Source organism: Girardinichthys multiradiatus, chromosome 8, assembly GCF_021462225.1.
Source record: "Girardinichthys multiradiatus isolate DD_20200921_A chromosome 8, DD_fGirMul_XY1, whole genome shotgun sequence".
Classification (NCBI taxonomy): Eukaryota; Metazoa; Chordata; class Actinopteri; order Cyprinodontiformes; family Goodeidae; genus Girardinichthys; species Girardinichthys multiradiatus.
Genome location: NC_061801.1, coordinates 27737191 through 27754817, shown reverse-complemented (window position 1 = coordinate 27754817; position 17627 = coordinate 27737191). Strand labels below are relative to the sequence as shown.

At 38.9% G+C, this 17627-nt stretch overlaps 1 protein-coding gene across 1 annotated transcript; it reads right to left on the bottom strand.

The window, feature by feature from the left end:
* Window positions 1-3794: 3794 nt before the first annotated feature.
* Window positions 3795-17627, bottom strand: swi5 (SWI5 homologous recombination repair protein). Its single transcript, XM_047372884.1, has 6 exons — window positions 17585-17627; window positions 10719-10806; window positions 10062-10110; window positions 9875-9978; window positions 7949-8043; window positions 3795-4386 (listed from the first exon to the last, which is right to left on the bottom strand). Exons 1-6 carry the CDS (start codon window positions 17610-17612, stop codon window positions 4322-4324), a joined length of 429 nt encoding a protein of 142 aa, XP_047228840.1. The 5' UTR covers window positions 17613-17627; the 3' UTR covers window positions 3795-4321.

Sequence of the window (17627 nt, the reverse complement as noted above, 5' to 3'; positions counted from 1 at the left end):
CTGCTGCTAAATACATTGACATGCACTAAAAATAAAGAAAAGGGCACTGAGCACACATTTGAAATTGTTTAAGGGTTGAAGTTCTGTTAAAGTTGGGGATATTGCATTATTTTTAAAATAAAAATCCAATGAATTAAAACACCACACGTTATCTGGGCTTCCACTTCTCTAGGAAATTTTGAAAATATCATTTTGGAAAAAAATCCCCCCCCCAAAAAAATCTAAGGAAAGAAAAATCTATATATTTTTGAAGCGTCAAAGCCTCGGGGCCTACTGCCCCGGTAAGCCCTCGCTAAAGTGTGACCTGGAGATTGTGTTGTGAAATAGCATTTTTCAGGGAATTCAAAGTTTGTTGTGTCCTTAATGGCTGACATCACAAATGTGCAATAGTAAAACAACAAAATGCCAGACACTACATAGCCTAAAATTGTCATATTAGATTCACAGGGTTTTGTTCATTATTAAAGAACCGTGTTGTGTCTTTATCTGCCTACAAGTATGGCCGACGTAGGTGTACTGGCAGTTCAACCTGTGATGGACATCAGAAATTTGCCCTAAACACATTTTTTAATGGTGTGTAGACTCCGCCCACCCGGCGCATCCACAACATTCCCTGGCTTTCAAATGATGAGGACCCAAACAGGCCAGCCCACAAAGCAGTCTCCACCCTGTAATGACAAGGCTGTTACAGTGTAAAATGAACCCTCCCTGCTCTACTCAGCTACTACTGCTGTGTCAACAAAAGGCTCCAACAGATTAGCAAGGAATGAGGCAGGACCGGATATTGAAATGTCATAATCAGAAGAACCAGTTTCTATCCTTTTAAGACAATAACCTTTAACCTAGAAATTTTCAAGCTGGCAAAATGCTGATCTGATTTAAGGCTCAGATGGTTATCAGAGAAGTGCTAATTAATTTTTTTAAGCTATTATCCACTGTTGTATTTTTTCATAACCAATGTATGCTTACAATGAAAACACAGCTGGTTAATAAAGTGTGGATATTCACTGCAGGCTTTCACAGAATGCTAGGTTTGTAAAAATGACAGAAGAAAAAGTAGCTAATTCTGCTTGGTGTGTATTTGGGTCAATGACATCACAAGAGGCACAATAATCCAGGTTATTTGTAAACAGAGTGAGCAGGAGATCTGATCAATTTCGACTCTTAAAGCATTTGAGCTGTATTTGAGGTGCAAGAACAGTTTAGCTCTGATAACCACAGGTCATGTTAGATACTGCAGTTGATGGCAAAGCTAAGCAAACAGTGACATTGATCATCTTTCAAATGGTACCGATCTGTTTAGTTTTACATTTTTCTAATTTGTGTTGGAGCATATTCACCACTTTTAAAAATGGCATCGATGAATTCTGCTTTTTTCACAGCGTCACATCATGCCCCAGTCTAACAATATTAAAGAAGAGAAACAAAAGTATCGATACCTATCTGGATAGTACGGTGGCCGACAGGTGCAAACTTACAGCAAACTGCTAAAGGTGCTGCAAACACATAAATGATGCAAACTCTAAAAGACACAAACACAAAAAACAAATGCAACAGAAAAACATTGCAAAAGAAAACTGCTGGAATCACAGCAGATGGAGAGGAGCAAAAACCTGCATGCAACAAAACAAATGCAAAGGAAAAATACTGCAAATAGCAAAAACAACAGCAAGTTAAGAAAGCTGCAAACTCCATCCACAAAACGGAAGTGCGCCAGGCCACTAAGAGGAGTCAACCACCTAGTCATATTGGATCAGACAATAAAGACATTAACGGAATGCCCAGAAGAAACTTGGAGGGAAGAAAGAAAAGATGTGTTTTACTTCATGTCTTTTTTTAGTGAGGGTAATATTTTACAATATCATAGAACATCAACTCCCCCTAGTGGTCTGGTGCACTTCTGTTTTGTACTGATTTTCCTAAAGTGCTGTTTTTCTCTATTTGCAGCTTTTGTCCTTTGCACTTGTTTTGTTGCTTGTAGGTTTTTGATTATCTCTAATTACTGTGATTGCAGTGTTTTTTTTGCAGTGTTTTTCTGTTGCATTTGTTTTTTCTGTGTTTTGGAGTTTGCATCATTTATGTGTTTGCAGCGTGTTTAGCAGTTTGTTGCGCATTTGCACCTGTCAGCCACTGTAGGGATAGGCTTACAAAGCCATTTCTAAGGCATTTAGACAAGGGCCAAACACAGTGAGGACCATAATCTACAAATGATAAAGTTAAAGTCAGTGTTGATGATTCAACAACAACAAAATAGCATCCAGGGTAGAGTTTGAAGGCCAAAGCTACTGCTAACTGAAAAGAATACAAAGGCCCGTCTTAAATTTGCTTAGAAGCCACTTGATGATCAGCAAGACATTTAGAAAAAAATATTCTGGGGAACTGAATAGTGGAGCTTTCTGATGTCCAACGGGCAGAATTTCACAAAAGAACACCATTCTGACAGTCAAACATGCTGGTGTTGTGTCATGGTCTGGATGGTCAGGAAACTCAAGCTGAAGAAAAAAATTAGTTCTGCTCTCTAACAGAAAACCCTGAAGGAGAACATCTGGTCATATATTCTTGCAGCAGGACAATGAACCCAACCACACAAGTCTATATCCGAATGGCTAAAAAAAACACTATAATTGGTATGGTGTAGTCAAAGTCAGGTGTTAAATCTAATTGAGATGCTGTGGAATAACCATAAACAAGCTGTTTATACTCGAAGAAAATGGATGAAATAAAAAATGTTTTAATTCTCCACAACAATGCGAAGGACTGTTTGTCGAGTATTGTAAATACGGAAAAAAAAAAAACAGAATCAGCCGATTTGTACCTCTTGTGATGTCATCATGGACGTGTCTAGAAGCTAATTTATATTGAAGTAGATTTTATCGATAATAATGCAGATTTTCAACAAAATAGAAAAAAGAAAAACTGACCATGATATCTGACAGAAATGTTTGGGTCTGTCAAGCTGCTTTTATGGCCAAAGCGAACCTCTGAACATCCAAATACATGACTTCTAGATTTGCTGCAATGCAAAGCAACATGATGAATAAATTTTTACCATTTGCTCCACTTATCTTAGCAACTTCCTAATTTTGATAACTGCAGAACACAAGAAGGTTCACATTTTACATAATGTAACAAGAATGTGACATGGCTTTACACACGTTGCCTAACCTGGGAAGATTACGGAAGGCCTGTTGCAACAAAACTCTGGACCTGTGGCGCAACACTTTACTATCGTCTACAATAAGAAAAAAACAATACATGCTATTTATTTTATGTTGCCTGTTTTGTAAATGGTTGGTTGTATCTCCGATACTATCATGGCATCAAACCTAATCGTTACACTTTAGAAGTGAGCTGATTAAACTGCCTTTATCCCTGTGTCATTTAGTACAGGAACAAACAATATTACTGGATGACAGATAATGTTTACTTTTATCACTTGAGCGATAAGATGCTGACGGACATAATAGAGACAGTGACAGATAAGATTAGTTGTGACACTCCTCTGCTGACAAGTTGAAGAACTTGTGTTATCAATGGACAGATTAAACCACGGCCGTAAATTTAAACATTTGTTCTAAATCGTTAAAACCGTTTTGTGCAGCACATTCAGATAAATCAACACATCTTATTTTTGCTTAACTATTAGATTGCTCTGTGGGAAAATGAGTGTTCAAATTTGCCCAGTGTGTTTTATTATTTTTTTTCCCTACCACTATTTGTAAAAGGAGTTTGGGCTTTTAAGGGGTTTTAACTACAACTGCAGACTGAATCGAGAAACAAAAAAGCACTCAAACTCCTTAAATAAATCTATTTAATGTTCATTTGAAGTAAGAATGCATAAGAATCTCAAAGTGACAATGCTTTGTGTATTTTGTTTTGTTACAGATTACAGTCTATTCATCAGGAAAATTACAGAAAATGCTGCAATATTTTAACAATGTTGTCATGTTTCTCTAAACTTTATGTGACTCCAAATATGAAACAGTTCCTTCTAACTTGCAGCATAAATACATTTATTCTCTCATACCTTAGACAAGCTGGGAGCTGGGGAAAAGTCTGTTAATCACTACGCAGTAACTTGCCATGCGCTACATGCCTAAATACCAAGCATGTTTCAAATAACATGCATTTTGAACTCTGTCAATTTTCTCCACCATTTTTCAGGTCTCCCATTGTAAAATAATAAAAAAGGAAAATAAAACGGACATAGTCCAAAAATTCCAAGTCATGCCGCTTTTTAGTAGGCTGGTTCTCCTTAACTTTTATATTCTTTAACTGGTTTGATGAGGAATTCACAACTGCATTTTGTAGGCTATCATTTTCAGTCATCCAGATCAAGACCAAAGCGTGTGTAGAGATCTCGTGTGGTGGTCCCCTTCAGAGCAGCTGCAAGATACACACACACACACACACAGATTACAGGGTCAACTCGCTCTGCTTTGCTTTCCAAGCAGCCCACTAAACAGACCAGACCAAGATCGCAGCATGAAAAATCCACAGCCACTTTGAACATGGGGCTTGATAAAACAACAAATGTTATAAAAATCGGACTAGTTTTGTATTCTTGATCATTGAACTACTTACTTTCATTCCTTTAAGGACGATGTAAATATTTGCCTTTTCACAAATATATTTAACTGTCAGCTTTAGCATTTGCTAGTAAGCACACTGATCTAATAGAGTGCAAAGAAAGGATTGTAGGGGAGAATTGCTTTTATTGTTGGTTATAAGTAACCACTGTTATAGCCCGAAATAGGTGAAAGGCCACCAAAGGCCAACCACTTGGTTTAAACTGCCTAATCGTTCTAGCTCAAAACACAAAATATCAATTCATGATTTAAAAACTAAGAGTCAGCTAGAAGAATTCAAGTTTTTTTTGACCAAACTATTTAAAGCTCATTTTAGACTTTCATTCATTTCCATCAATCTAAAACCGACTGAAAGTGTTGATCATTCAGGTACCTTTCCACAACAATTAAGACACAGCAGCCTTTTCAGCTCAGAGTAGTTAACATTTTAAAATGAACGTTAATTAATATTATGACCTTCATTTCAGCAGAAAAACAACCAAATTAAGATCAAAGATCTAATTTACATTACTGTCCTGTCAAAATGGGAGCAACAGCACAGGAAAAATACATGTTCTCATGTCAACATTTGACACGTGTTCAAAGGTCACACCAAGTTTTTTAAAAAGTATAATCAAGTCAAAGATTAAACATCACCTTTTTAAACAAAATTAAAAAAGCAGAAAAGTGAGAATAGATAAAACATAGATAAAACAAGTTAAACTGTTGGTTTTGAGAAATTCTAGCCAGGTAAGTTTATTTATAGCACATTTCAGTAACAAGACAATTCAAAAGGGCTTTACATGATGAAAAAAGTACATTGCAGTGACAAAAAAAAAAACATAAAAATGTACTTTTAAGTGGCACGATAAAGTAAAAATTAAACAAAAGTTGGACAACAGACTGAACTTCATGAATGCAATGAATACTTTTAGGCTCATATTTCCTCAACATAAAATCAAACATTTTTCTGGGGAGGAGGCAACTCCTTCGAACTCTTTTGACCCATTATGCATCTTGATAATTGGGGAATATTCATTTTAAAACTGGTCCACGTCTGGACCAGGAGTCAAAGACTTCCGGGTGCTCTGTACCAGACCCCTAACTTCTCCTAGCAGAGCCCCGCTAATCTACAGTTGGCCAGGAAGGGCTCTTTTACAGTGAACTGCTTCTCACCGTGGACAGTCTGTTCCACGGTGGAAAATCCTAATTAACCAGCTTTGCTATTTGAAGAATTTTATTTTGGTTAGACGTATAATTCTATCAGAAATTTATATTGAAATAAATAACATTAATAAAAATAACTACATGGACAAACACTCACTGGCCACTTTATTAGGTACACCTTGCTAGTATCAGGTTGGACACAACACAGTTGCTGCAGATTTTTCGACTGCACACCCACGAAGAAAATCTCTCAAAGGTGCACTATTAAAATTGAGATCTGGTGACCATTGAAGTAACTTGAGAAAAGTAAGATCAATGTCATCTTCAAGAAACCAGTCTGACATGATCTGAGCTTTGTGACATAGTACATTATCCTGCTGGATGTAGCCATCAGAAGATGGGAATACTGTAGTCATAAAAGAATAGACATGGTCAACTTCTAAACTCAGGTAGACTCAGAGATGCTATTTGTGTGTAAACATTTCAGTAGATCAGCAGATTCTGAAACACTCAGACCAGCCTATCAGGCACTAACAACCCCGTCAGTTCTGACTATAGATTGAAGCTCACTAAGTTGTTTTCTTTTCTAACAATTTTGATCTTAAACTCTCCTTTGTGATTTAACTTCATGTGTACAGGCATAGCTGATACATACTAATGAATAAAAGGCAGAATATGTCAAATAAAGTTTTAGTCCTGCTATTAAATTTGCACCAAAGTGCTGATAATGTCAGTGTATTGAAAAATATTAATTAAAAAGGATTTGTGAACCAACAGACACAAAGAAACCCATAATTAATAACAAAAGGACAGTTGTGTTTAGAGGTTACAACACCGCCTCTCTAACTCCTCAGCCTGCCCACCAGTCCCCTCACTCTCAGTCTAGGAACATACAGTACAACAGCACTCAGTGTCTAAGTGTAAACTCTTTTTGAAAGTGTGTTGGTGTGAGACAAAGTGACGGGCAGAAAGAGCAAGAAGACGGGTGTGGGGTGAGAGAAGATAGTCTGTGTTTGTATTTGACCGCATGTGGACGTGTGAGGGTATGAATATATCCCTGCGCACAGACAGAGACAGTAATTGTCCGTCATTGTGTGTGTGATGTGAAAGGCCATCATTGTGTCAGAGGGGAAATGCCACCTCCGTTCACTAAGAGGTCCTTATCATCTCGACTCCTCATTGTACTTGGAATTTAAAGAGATAGGAGGCTTTTAACAGAGTTAACGCCAGTTTTACTACAAGCCGTAACTGTAGCAGAAGTTTATCCCAAAAACCAAATTTTAATTATTGGTGGCTGAGATACAAGGCATGCACAAAAAGCCTGTAGAGGTGGTTAGAGACAAGAGTCAAGCAAACATGTCCTTGATTCACCATAACTAACTAATATTTTGAAAGGAGAAAACTTATACGCAGAATTAATATACTATTGTTCAACATACAACTGTGTTTTAATTGTGGCCCAATCATTATATATTTAATGATTTAAGGATTAAACAAATGAAACATTCTCTATAATAAAAGACTTGGTTTGGCGTTTGCTGCAGCTGCAAAGAGAAAACAAATCTGCATCTCTGCTGCCCTCTAACGGTTTACCGTAGAACAGCAGAAATCACTGAAACTATTCACGTTTTGAGTAGGCAATTTTAAATGCTGGTTAGCATTTTGTTCTGTGACAAGTTTTCCTTTAGGATTTCATGTAAAAACTTCAATTTTTTTCCAAATGTCAACGTTATGGTTTGCTTCATTGGAAAACCTAGATAGGCAGGATAGCAGATTAGTCCAGGATTGTGCCAATACAATCAGAAATTACAAATAACCATTCTTGCTCTAAAGGCAGTTTAGAATCACCAGTCAGCTTAACATAACTAAGCAGGATAACTCAAGCTTGCCCAGGGAGAACATGCAAACTGTGTACTGACTGAAAAATGCATGTTTTGTGCATTTAATACTTATCAGGTCATTGTCCAAAATGTTTGACCCAAGTCATTCAGTTTAAAATGCCATTTTACCAAATACTAAGGAAATGTGTGTTAACTTCTAACTCTTGAACAATAAAAAAACTCTTCTACGTTATCATTCTAGCATTTAACAGATAAACATCAATTTGGTAAACCTAACTGACCTAAAACAAAACAAGTTTAGTCTGATTTAATATGAGAAATCTACTCAACACTTTTAAAAATGACAAGAATAAATAAAATAAGATTTCTTACCGATACGTCCCAGAAGCGACTGTCCAATGTCTTTGATGTCATTATATTCATGCAGCTTATCAATATGTTGGTCCAGCTCTTCAACACTATATCCCCTGCAAAAACACTCAATATTGGTGCTAAACAAAGGCAGTTTTATGGGATTGTTTCCAATAATGCACAGAAATACTGAATTATTACAAGTGCAAAAAAGAGACCTGCATGAAGGTATTTAAACGATTAAGTGTTTTATATGGAAAACTAATAACTTTATGTTTCAATCGCCATGTGTCTCAGCCATACCATTGAGGTTTGAACTGATGTACACTGCTCAAGAAAATAAAGGGAACACTCAAATAACACATCGTAGATCTGACTGAATGAAATATTCTCATTGAATACTTTGTTCTGTACAAACCTGAATCTGCTGACAACAAAATCACACAAAAATCATCAATAGAAATCAAATTTATTAACCAATGGAGGCCTGGATTTGGAGTCACACACAAAATTAAAGTGGAAAACCCACTACAGGCTGATCCAACTTTGATGTAATGTCTTTAAAACAAGTCAAAATGAGGCTCAGTATTGTGTGTGGCCTCCACGTGTCCGTATGACCTCCCTACAACACCTGGGCATGCTCCTGATGAGACGGTGGATGGTCTCCTGAGGGATCTCCTCCCAGACCTGGACTAAAGCATCCGCCAACTCCTGGACAGTCTGTGGTGCAACGTGACGTTGGTGGATGGAGCGAGACATGATGTCCCAGATGTGCTCGATCGGATTCAGGTCTGGGGAACGGGCGGGCCAGTCCATAGCTTCAATGTCTTCATCTTGCTGGAACTGCTGACACACTCCAGTCACATGAGGTCTAGCATTGTCCTGCATTAGGAGGAACCCAGGGCCAAACGCACCAGCATATGGTCTCACAAGGGGTCTGAGGATCTCATCTCGGTACCTAATGGCAGTCAGGCTACCTCTGGCGAGCACATGGAGGGCCATGCAACCCTCCAAAGAAATGCCACCCCACACCATTACTGACCCACTGCCAAACCGGTCATGCTGAAGGATGTTGCAGGCAGCAGATCGCTCTCCACGGTGTCTCCAGACTCTGTTACGTCTGTCACATGTGCTCAGTGTGAACCTGCTTTCATCTGTGAAGAGCACAGGGCACCAGTGGCGGGTGGGTTTGCCAATCCTGGTGTTCTCTGGCAAATGCCAAACGTCCTGCACGGTGTTGGGCTGTGAGCACAACCCCCATTTGTGGACGTCGGGCCCTCATACCATCCTCATGGAGTCGGTTTCTAACCGTTTGTGCAGACACATGCACATTTGTGGCCTGCTGGAGGTCATTTTGCAGGGATCTGGCAGTACTCCTCCTCTTCCTCCTTGCACAAAGGCGGAGGTAGTGGTCCTGCTGCTGGGTTGTTGCCCTCCTACGGCCTCCTCCACGTCTCCTGTTGTACTGGCCTGTCTCCTGGTAGCGCCTCCAGGTTCTGGACACTACGCTGACAGACACAGCAAACCTTCTTGCCACAGGTCGCATTGTTGTGCCATCTTGGATGAGCTGCACTACCTGAGCCACTTGTGTGGGTTGTAGAGTCCGTCTCATGCTACCACGAGTGTGAAAGCACCACCAACATTCAAAAGTGACCAAAACATCAGCCAGAAAGCATAGGTACTGAGAAGTGGTCTGTGGTCCCCACCTGCAGAACCACTCCTTTATTGAGTGTGTCTTGCTAATCACCAAAGATTTCCCCCTGTTGTCTATTCCATTTGCACAACATCATGTGAAATTGATTGTCAATCAGTGTTGTTTCCTAAGTGGACAGTTTGATTTCACAGAAGTTTGATTTACTTGGAGTTATATTGTGTTGTTTAAGTGCTCCTTTTATTTTCTTGAGCAGTGTATGTAAAATGTAGATCCTCAAACACAGCTGTACTCACTCTTCCTCCAGCTGTGAGATCCCTGAATCCAGCTGCTCGTTCTTCCTCTGTAGTTCTTCCACCTCCTCTTCAGGACTCACTCTAGGACTTTCCGCTACTTGAAGCTGTGAAGTTCAGCCACAAAAACCATGTAAAATCAATCTATATGTGGCACCGGAAGAAAAACACACAAAAGTGCAATACTTACAGGGGATTTAAAGTGAGAATTTACTTTCTTAGACTTTGAGAATGGAGTTCTAGATTGAAATGGGGTAAAAGAAATAAACAATCGGTTATGTTTCACACAAAAACATTGAGGTTTAAAGAGCCTTATTCAACTTCCTCAAATCAAGCAATTTTATCATCTGTGACTTATTGTCAGCAAGTTTAATACAAATTCCACAACACTAAACACAATTTTATTTGCAGCACACAGGCATTTAGAAAACATGTTACTTACATTTTATGTTTGGTTAGATCTATTTTTCAGCAAATCACCAGCACAATTCCAACAAAACAGGGGCGATTTAACTCGTGTAATTTATTAAATATTTTTTGTACAGGTCTATATATTCTTAACATCTTTATTCTATTATTCTTATAATTGTTTTTGAAATGTGTGCATCTTGGTGTGTTCACTTTGCTGCTAATACAATGAATTTCCCCAGAGAGACACATAATAAAATTATAGAGATATGCAACGCCTGTATGTAAACAGGAGATCATTAAAAACGTTTAATTAGCCCTTTTTAAAGTAACCAAAACCAAATTACAGACAGTCCCGTCCCCCCGTTCCTCCCCAGCGAGGAAGCCTTAGCAACGTTAGCTGTAAGCTACCTTCAGAGCTAAGCTAACTGTCAATTACCTCTTGAATGTTTCTTTCTTTAGGTCGTATTCCTCCGGCGTTGGAACACTATTTTCACTGTCAACATTCTCCTTTCTGCTCATTTTGTCTGAAATGCAAGAAAAACACTTTTATTGACATTAATTCTCTATACAATAACACTGACAAAGAAGACATTTGCAGTTCGCGGCTAATGCTAAACGGACTCATAACGGTATGTGATTGGATGTTGAAACTAAGGGGCGGGACTTGGACAAACATAGAGAAACATGCGGAACTCCCACCAAGTTGTTTGGACAGATTTTTTTGGGAAGGCCCAGACCTTGAAACAAGAACAAAATAATGCAAATAAAATTACATTTCTTGTGAATGTAAAAGTGGAATGTATTAAAAGAGTACGTTTTAAAGTAACTGAAGTTTATCAAAAGGCTTGTCAGTATACTAACATAAAAAATATAAAAAGTAAAACAAAACAAACAATAAATAAAAATAAAAAGTAAAATTAACAGATAAGTAAGAAAATAATTGCTGGTAAGAAGTCTGGCAAGTGGAAGTCGCAAATAACACAATTAAAATTGAAAGCAAGATAATTTATAGAAGTGAAGTTCGGAGTTCTGTGTTTGTGTTATATTTAAAGAAATTTCAAACTCATTGAAATACAGTACCTTCAACCGCATTCTTTCTACATAATTATTTATTATTATTGCAACTCTTACTGCGTTTGATTTATTTGTGATTAAACAAAGACAAAATCCAAGTTTTTTGATCCTCCGCATGTGGGGGTTTGCTGCAAAAATAAAGGGCTTTTAAGTTGCGTTTTGTTCAGAGTCACCCCTGATGAAGGACCTTTAAACGTGATCGTGGGTGTTTAAATTGGTGTCAAAACAAAAGTAAAGTAAAGTAGTCTTTCTACATGGAGTTTGCATGTTCTCCCCATGCATGCGTGGGTTCTCACCGGGTACTCCGGCTTCCTCCCACAGTCCAAAGACATGCCTGTTAGGTTAATTGGTCTCTCTAAATTGCCCTTAAGTGTATGAATGAGTGTGTGCCTTGTTGTTTGTGTGTTGTCCTGTGATGGACTGGCGAATGGCCAGGGTGTACCCTGCCTCTCGCCCATAGACTGCTACAGATAGGCACCAGCTTCCCCGCGACCCACTATGGAATAAATGACTGACTGACTGTTTTATTAACATTAAAGCCTCCTCTTGAGGGGTTAATGGAATAAATGGAGAAAAAACAGCTTGTCTCAGCTGGACCCACCACGTCATGGCTGAGACATGACTTAAGAGCCATGATCAGTAAAATTACAATAAGTAAAGGCTTGAAAATGTCACTCTATGCGTAATTACAGTGACAAAACATAAAGTCAATATAATTATATCATAGCTTCTTTACCATAAAAATCAATCTGCAAACAATTTTCTTACTGTCCATCAGATGGCGCCAAAGACCTCGTCAGCTTTTGTCTCACAATGTAGAATTTCCGACCTCTTTGTCTGAAACCACCCACACTTTCCACTAAAAGTAATAACATGTAAACAAAGCAATCCTGCCAGATTTCATTGGGAGCTAATCTAAACCGACTGTATTCCAGAATGATTCACTAAGGTCTGAAAATGACTTTAAAGCAAGTAGTTTTGGATTAAATAGTAAAAGGTCATCCTCAATTGTTTTCACCACACACTGGGGGCAAAGCTATGTGGTTCCATTAACTGCCCAAGTGCAAAATGTCAAGAAGGGCTGTAGAACATTTGTTTAAAAAAGGAGAAGCAGAATTTATGGGGACAATAGGAGGATGAAGCAGGGAGAGAAGGCCAAACATCCAGAGGATCAGACATGGTGTGGAAGGCATAAAATCCTATCTATTCTGTGTTATGTCCTCTGGATTCATTGCTTATTTATTAGATGTTATACAGAAACAGAGAGTGCGGGGAATGAAAAATTCAGAGAAGAAGCATGGCTTTTCTTCCTTTCGAAAACGCACTATTACAGACGCTGAAGGGTAATGGCTCCTGCATGCACTTGTGTGTGTGTGTCTGTGATTGTGTGGGAGAGAGAGAGATTTATGAAGGTGGGTCATTTCTCTCCCATTTCTGACACAGCAGTAAGAGACATGTAGTCGCAACATCACCAACCCAGAATGGCTGCCCTCTCTAACCTTCATCACACAAGAACAGGGTTGCCAATGTTTGAATTTTGGAAAGCGTTGATAAAACTAGAAAACATTTATTCCTTAATCCATTAGAAACTGCAAAAAAATTTAAAATGTTATGCACTGGTAAAAAAATCGCAAGCAATCCTGAAGGGAGAGTACAAACCTTTAGCAACAATGTAAATAACTGGTCCAACAAATGTATATTATATATAATGTATAGTTCATAAGGTACTTGCAGGATAACAAAAATAGGAAAATATCAAAATTCTAAAGATTACTTGTAATCTGCATATAATGAAATGTGTTCCCGCAGCAATGTAACAGCTTATACACTTACCAGCCACTTTACTAGGTACACCTGTCCAACGGCTTGTTAATGCACATTTCTAATCAGCCAATCACATGGCAGCAACTCAATGCCTTTAGTGATGTAGACATGGTTAAGACAATCTGCTGCAGTTCAAACCGAGCATCAGAATGGGGAAGAAAGGTGATTTAAGTGACTTTGAACGTGGCATGGTTGTTGGTGCCAGATGCGCTGGTCTGAGTATTTCAGAAACTGCTGATCTACTGGGATTTTCACGCACTACCATCTGTAGGATTTACAGAGAATGGTTGCAAAAAGAGAAAATATCCAGTGAGCAGCAGTTCTGTGGGCGCAAATGCCTTGTTGATGCCAGAGGTCAGAGGAGAATGGCCAGACTGGTTCGAGCTGATAGAAAGGCAACAATAACTCAAATAACCACTCGTTACAACCAAGGCATGCAGAAGAGCATCTCTGAACGCACAACACGTCGAACCTTGAGGCGGATGGGCTACAGCAGCAGAATACCACACCAGGTGCCACTCCTGTCAGCTAAGAACAGGAAACTGAGGCTACAATTCGCACAGGCTTACCAAAATTGGACAATAGAAGATTGGAAAAACGCTGCCTGTTCTGATAAATCTTAATTTCTCCTGCGACATTCGGATGTTAGGGTCAGAATTTGGCGTCAGCAACATGAAAGCATGGATCTATCCTGCCTTGTATCAACAGTTCAGGCTGGTGGTGGTGGTGTAATGGTGTGGGGGATATTTTCTTGGGACACTTTGGGCCCCTTAGTACCAATAAAGCATCGTGTCAACGCCACAGCCTACATGAGTATTGTTGCTGACCATGTCCATCCCTTTCTGACCACAGTGTACCCATCTTCTGATGGTTACTTCCAGCAGGATAACACACCATGTCATAAAGCACGAATCATCTCAGACTGGTTTCTTGAACATGACAATGAGTTCACTGGACTCAAATGGCCTCCACAGTCACCAGATCTCAATCCAATACATCACCTTTGGGATGTGGTGGAACGGGAGACTCGCATCATGGATGTGCAGCCGACAAATCTGCAGCATCTGTGTGATGCTATCATGTCAAAATGGGCCAAACTCTCTGAGGAATGTTTCCAGTACCTTGTTGAATCTATGCCACGAAGGATTAAGACGGTTCTGAAAGCAAAAGGGGGTCCAACCCAGTACTAGCAAGGTGTACCTAATAAAGTGGCCGTTGAGTGTATTTAGCAAGGACTTAGAACAATGGGGAGTTCAGCTGGTATCATACACTGCACATCAATGATTTTTAGCAGTGAACCAGCTGGACATGCGTGACAAAGAAAGAAAGAAAGAAAGAAAGAAAGAAAGATGCAACAAAACAACAACAAAAAAGGTTCAATCAGCAGGGCACAAATAGCATAAACTCTGTAAGTAAAATTAAACATTAAATGCTACATACAAAAATAGCACACAAAAAAAAAGAACAACATCAACTACATTTTTAAACTTAACAGCATTTAAGATTTCAGGAGTATTCAATTCATACAGAGAACCAAAGAAAAGAAGTCCACTTCAGGTGGGTATGGCATGAAACAAATAATACATATGTAGTAATGTGCCTCACACCCACTGTTAAGTAGGGTGGAGGAGTTGTGATGCTGTGGGCCTGTTTCCTGTAACAAAGGCTTTGAGAACCTTAGTGGATAATATCACATATGAGGGGATTTTAAATCAACCTCAGGTCAGGAGAAAGAAGATTCTTGATAGTTTTAATAGGATTAAAAAAAATATTTATGAGGGGGCACAGTGACTCAATTAGGGCAGAAGAAGAGTTAAATTGGCAGGGGCCATAATCTAACAGGCAAGAAACAAATAATGACACATGCGTTTAGCTACATTGATGTGTTTGCTCCTTTTTGGCCTAATTCTTATTTCAAAATTGCTTCCTTGGGGCTCTTTCTTTCGATCAGGTAAATCAGTGCCTGAACGTTGGTGCAGAACATCAGTACATAGAAATTAACAGGCATACTGACCAATTCTCCAGAATTTGCTGTTTTTCTCATCACATTTTTTCATACATGCCATTGCAAACATTGTGACCATTAACTTAATGTTTGCACACTCTGGCTCCAGTGTTTCTGTGTTTGTGTCTTTTTCCTTTCCTCCTAAACACCAATGCATTGTGGCAGATTGCTGACCACACTGAACTTGCTTCTGGAAGTCCCGTAAAGTCTCTATATAGGATGATAGAAAAGACAAGGATCCCAAGATGTCTTTTTTATCATTTCAACCTTCTGGCCTGTTTGTTGTGCAAACTGGACAACCTCCCACTGAATTGCGAATCTATAATTTGTGAAAGCCCAGGTACTCCTTTGTGCAGCACCTGCACCACAGCTGGCTAATTCTGTTTGGAGATAATAAAACAGCACAAAATAATTTCCTATATTTAAAAATGAGAGACCAAAGGAGTGCAAAAGTAATACAGTAGGCAGACAGAAGGAGAGAGTTAGCTTAGCTGGGTGAGGCGGAGGTGAAGAGGATGATGACCAGCATGTCGTAACATATTGATTCACATCTTAAAGGATGTGCTGTGAGGTTGCCCATGCTGACTGCATCTAAGTATTTCACCTAACCTGTGCAGTCTCTTTTCCTGAACCAAATGCAGCACAGTCACGGATTAATTCTTTAATGGACTCCTTGCATGGTAAAACGTAGTTCATTAGTTGCATTACAACTTCTTTATAGCTTTAAAAGTAAATGGTAGTGCGTGAAAATTCCAGTGGATCAGCAGTTTCTGAAATACTCAGACCAGCTCATCTGGCACCAACAACCACGCCACATTCAAAGTCACTTAAATCACCTTTCTTCCCTATTCTGATGCTCGGTTTGAACTGCAACAGATCGTCTCGATCATGTCTACATGCGTAATGCATTGAGTTGCCGCCATGTGATTCGCTGATTAGAAATTTGCGTTAACGAGCAGTTGGACAGGTGTACCTAATAAAGTGGCCGGTGAGTGTATATATCTATATATATATATATATATATATATATGTGTGTGTGTGTGTGTGTGTGTGTGTGTGTGTGGGTGTGTGTGTGATTGAATTGTAAAGCCTACCTTTGTCATTGTTATCACTTTCTGATTCTTGACAACTATTGAAATTGTTTGTTGCCTAGTGGCTGTTAAAATGTGTTTTGATACATTCCAATTTGTGGATCAAATGTATGTGTCTACACCATGATTAGACAGTCATAATGAAATGAGTACCTCCTCAACCAATTACCTAATTAGATTTTATTTTCAATATATTAATATAAGTTAGCTTTTGACCATAATTAGCATCCCTCCTTGAATCCAGATCCAGAGATTGATAAGTACTCGCTGGCAGTGCTAGATTTAGGAGAATGTGGTCATTGGATTCTCTACCAGCACTAGTTTCTTTTCAGTATGCAAAATATAGCATGATAGTTAGGTACACATCGACTTCAAGGTTTTTAAGGCTTATCCACTTCAAAATTGAGATTTTCTAAAACAATTATTTGTGCATTTTAAAAACTTGAAAAACCTGGCATCCTTTCTAAAAATGTCTTCACCTATAAAAAAATTACCCAAAATATTATAGTAACTATGTCGGATCTCGATGTTTTCATAAAAAGTAATGAAAATATACCAGCAATGAAGGAGGCATGGAGCATGCCCCAGGAAATATCAATTTATTTGTTTATTTATTCATTTTTCATTGAACGTGTGTTTTGCAATCATGCATTTTATAATTTCCCCCAATAACCTTGAAGCTCATATCACTGTGAGATGTTTTGATTTGGTGGATTATCATGTAGATATCCCATACTCTGTCATGATTTGCAGGTAATGTGTTTTGTTTTTGGTCCTGCCTCTGATCATGCTTTATGTTTTCCAGGTGGTGCTTATTTGTCAATTCCTTTGGGTTTGTTCTAACTTGTTCTGTTTATGGTGCATTTTTGTTCAGTAGCATTTATTCTTTTGTTTCATTGTTGTAGTTTCTTTGTTTAGTTCTAAGCATGACTTACTTCTACTCTTGACACTAACACCATAATTAGCTTTATTCAGTCCACCTGCTTCACTCAATCAGTCACACTGCTTTCACCTATGCCATGTTCTAAATATACCCTTCTCTTCTGTTTACTCCTTGCTGGAGTATACTGTTTGCTATCCCATACCATGCGATGCCATGCGATGCCATGCGATGCCATGCCATGCCATGCCATGCCATGCCATGCCATGCCATGCCATGCCATGCCATGCCATGCCATGCCAAGGCTGTCCATGTCCTCGACTATTTTGTCCATGCCAAGTCCATCCCATGTTCATGCCTGCATGTGCTATCTCCTGGCTGCTGAGTTTTCATTTTTTTGTTATTTATTGAACATTTTTTTTACTCACCGAGCTGCTCCTGCCTGCCTGTCTGCATTTGGGTCCTACTCCA

What these genes read in the sequence shown, in the direction of transcription:
- swi5 (XM_047372884.1), bottom strand. Translation starts at nt 17,612, where the DNA reads ATGCAGACAGGCAGGCAGGAGCAGCTCG. An exon ending in AAGAAAGAAACATTCAAGAG is followed by an intron (nt 10,111 to 10,718) that starts GTAATTGACAGT and finishes ATTTCAATCTAG; the next exon opens with AACTCCATTCTCAAAGTCTA. An exon ending in GTCGCTTCTGGGACGTATCG is followed by an intron (nt 4,387 to 7,948) that starts GTAAGAAATCTT and finishes TGTATCTTGCAG; the next exon opens with CTGCTCTGAAGGGGACCACC.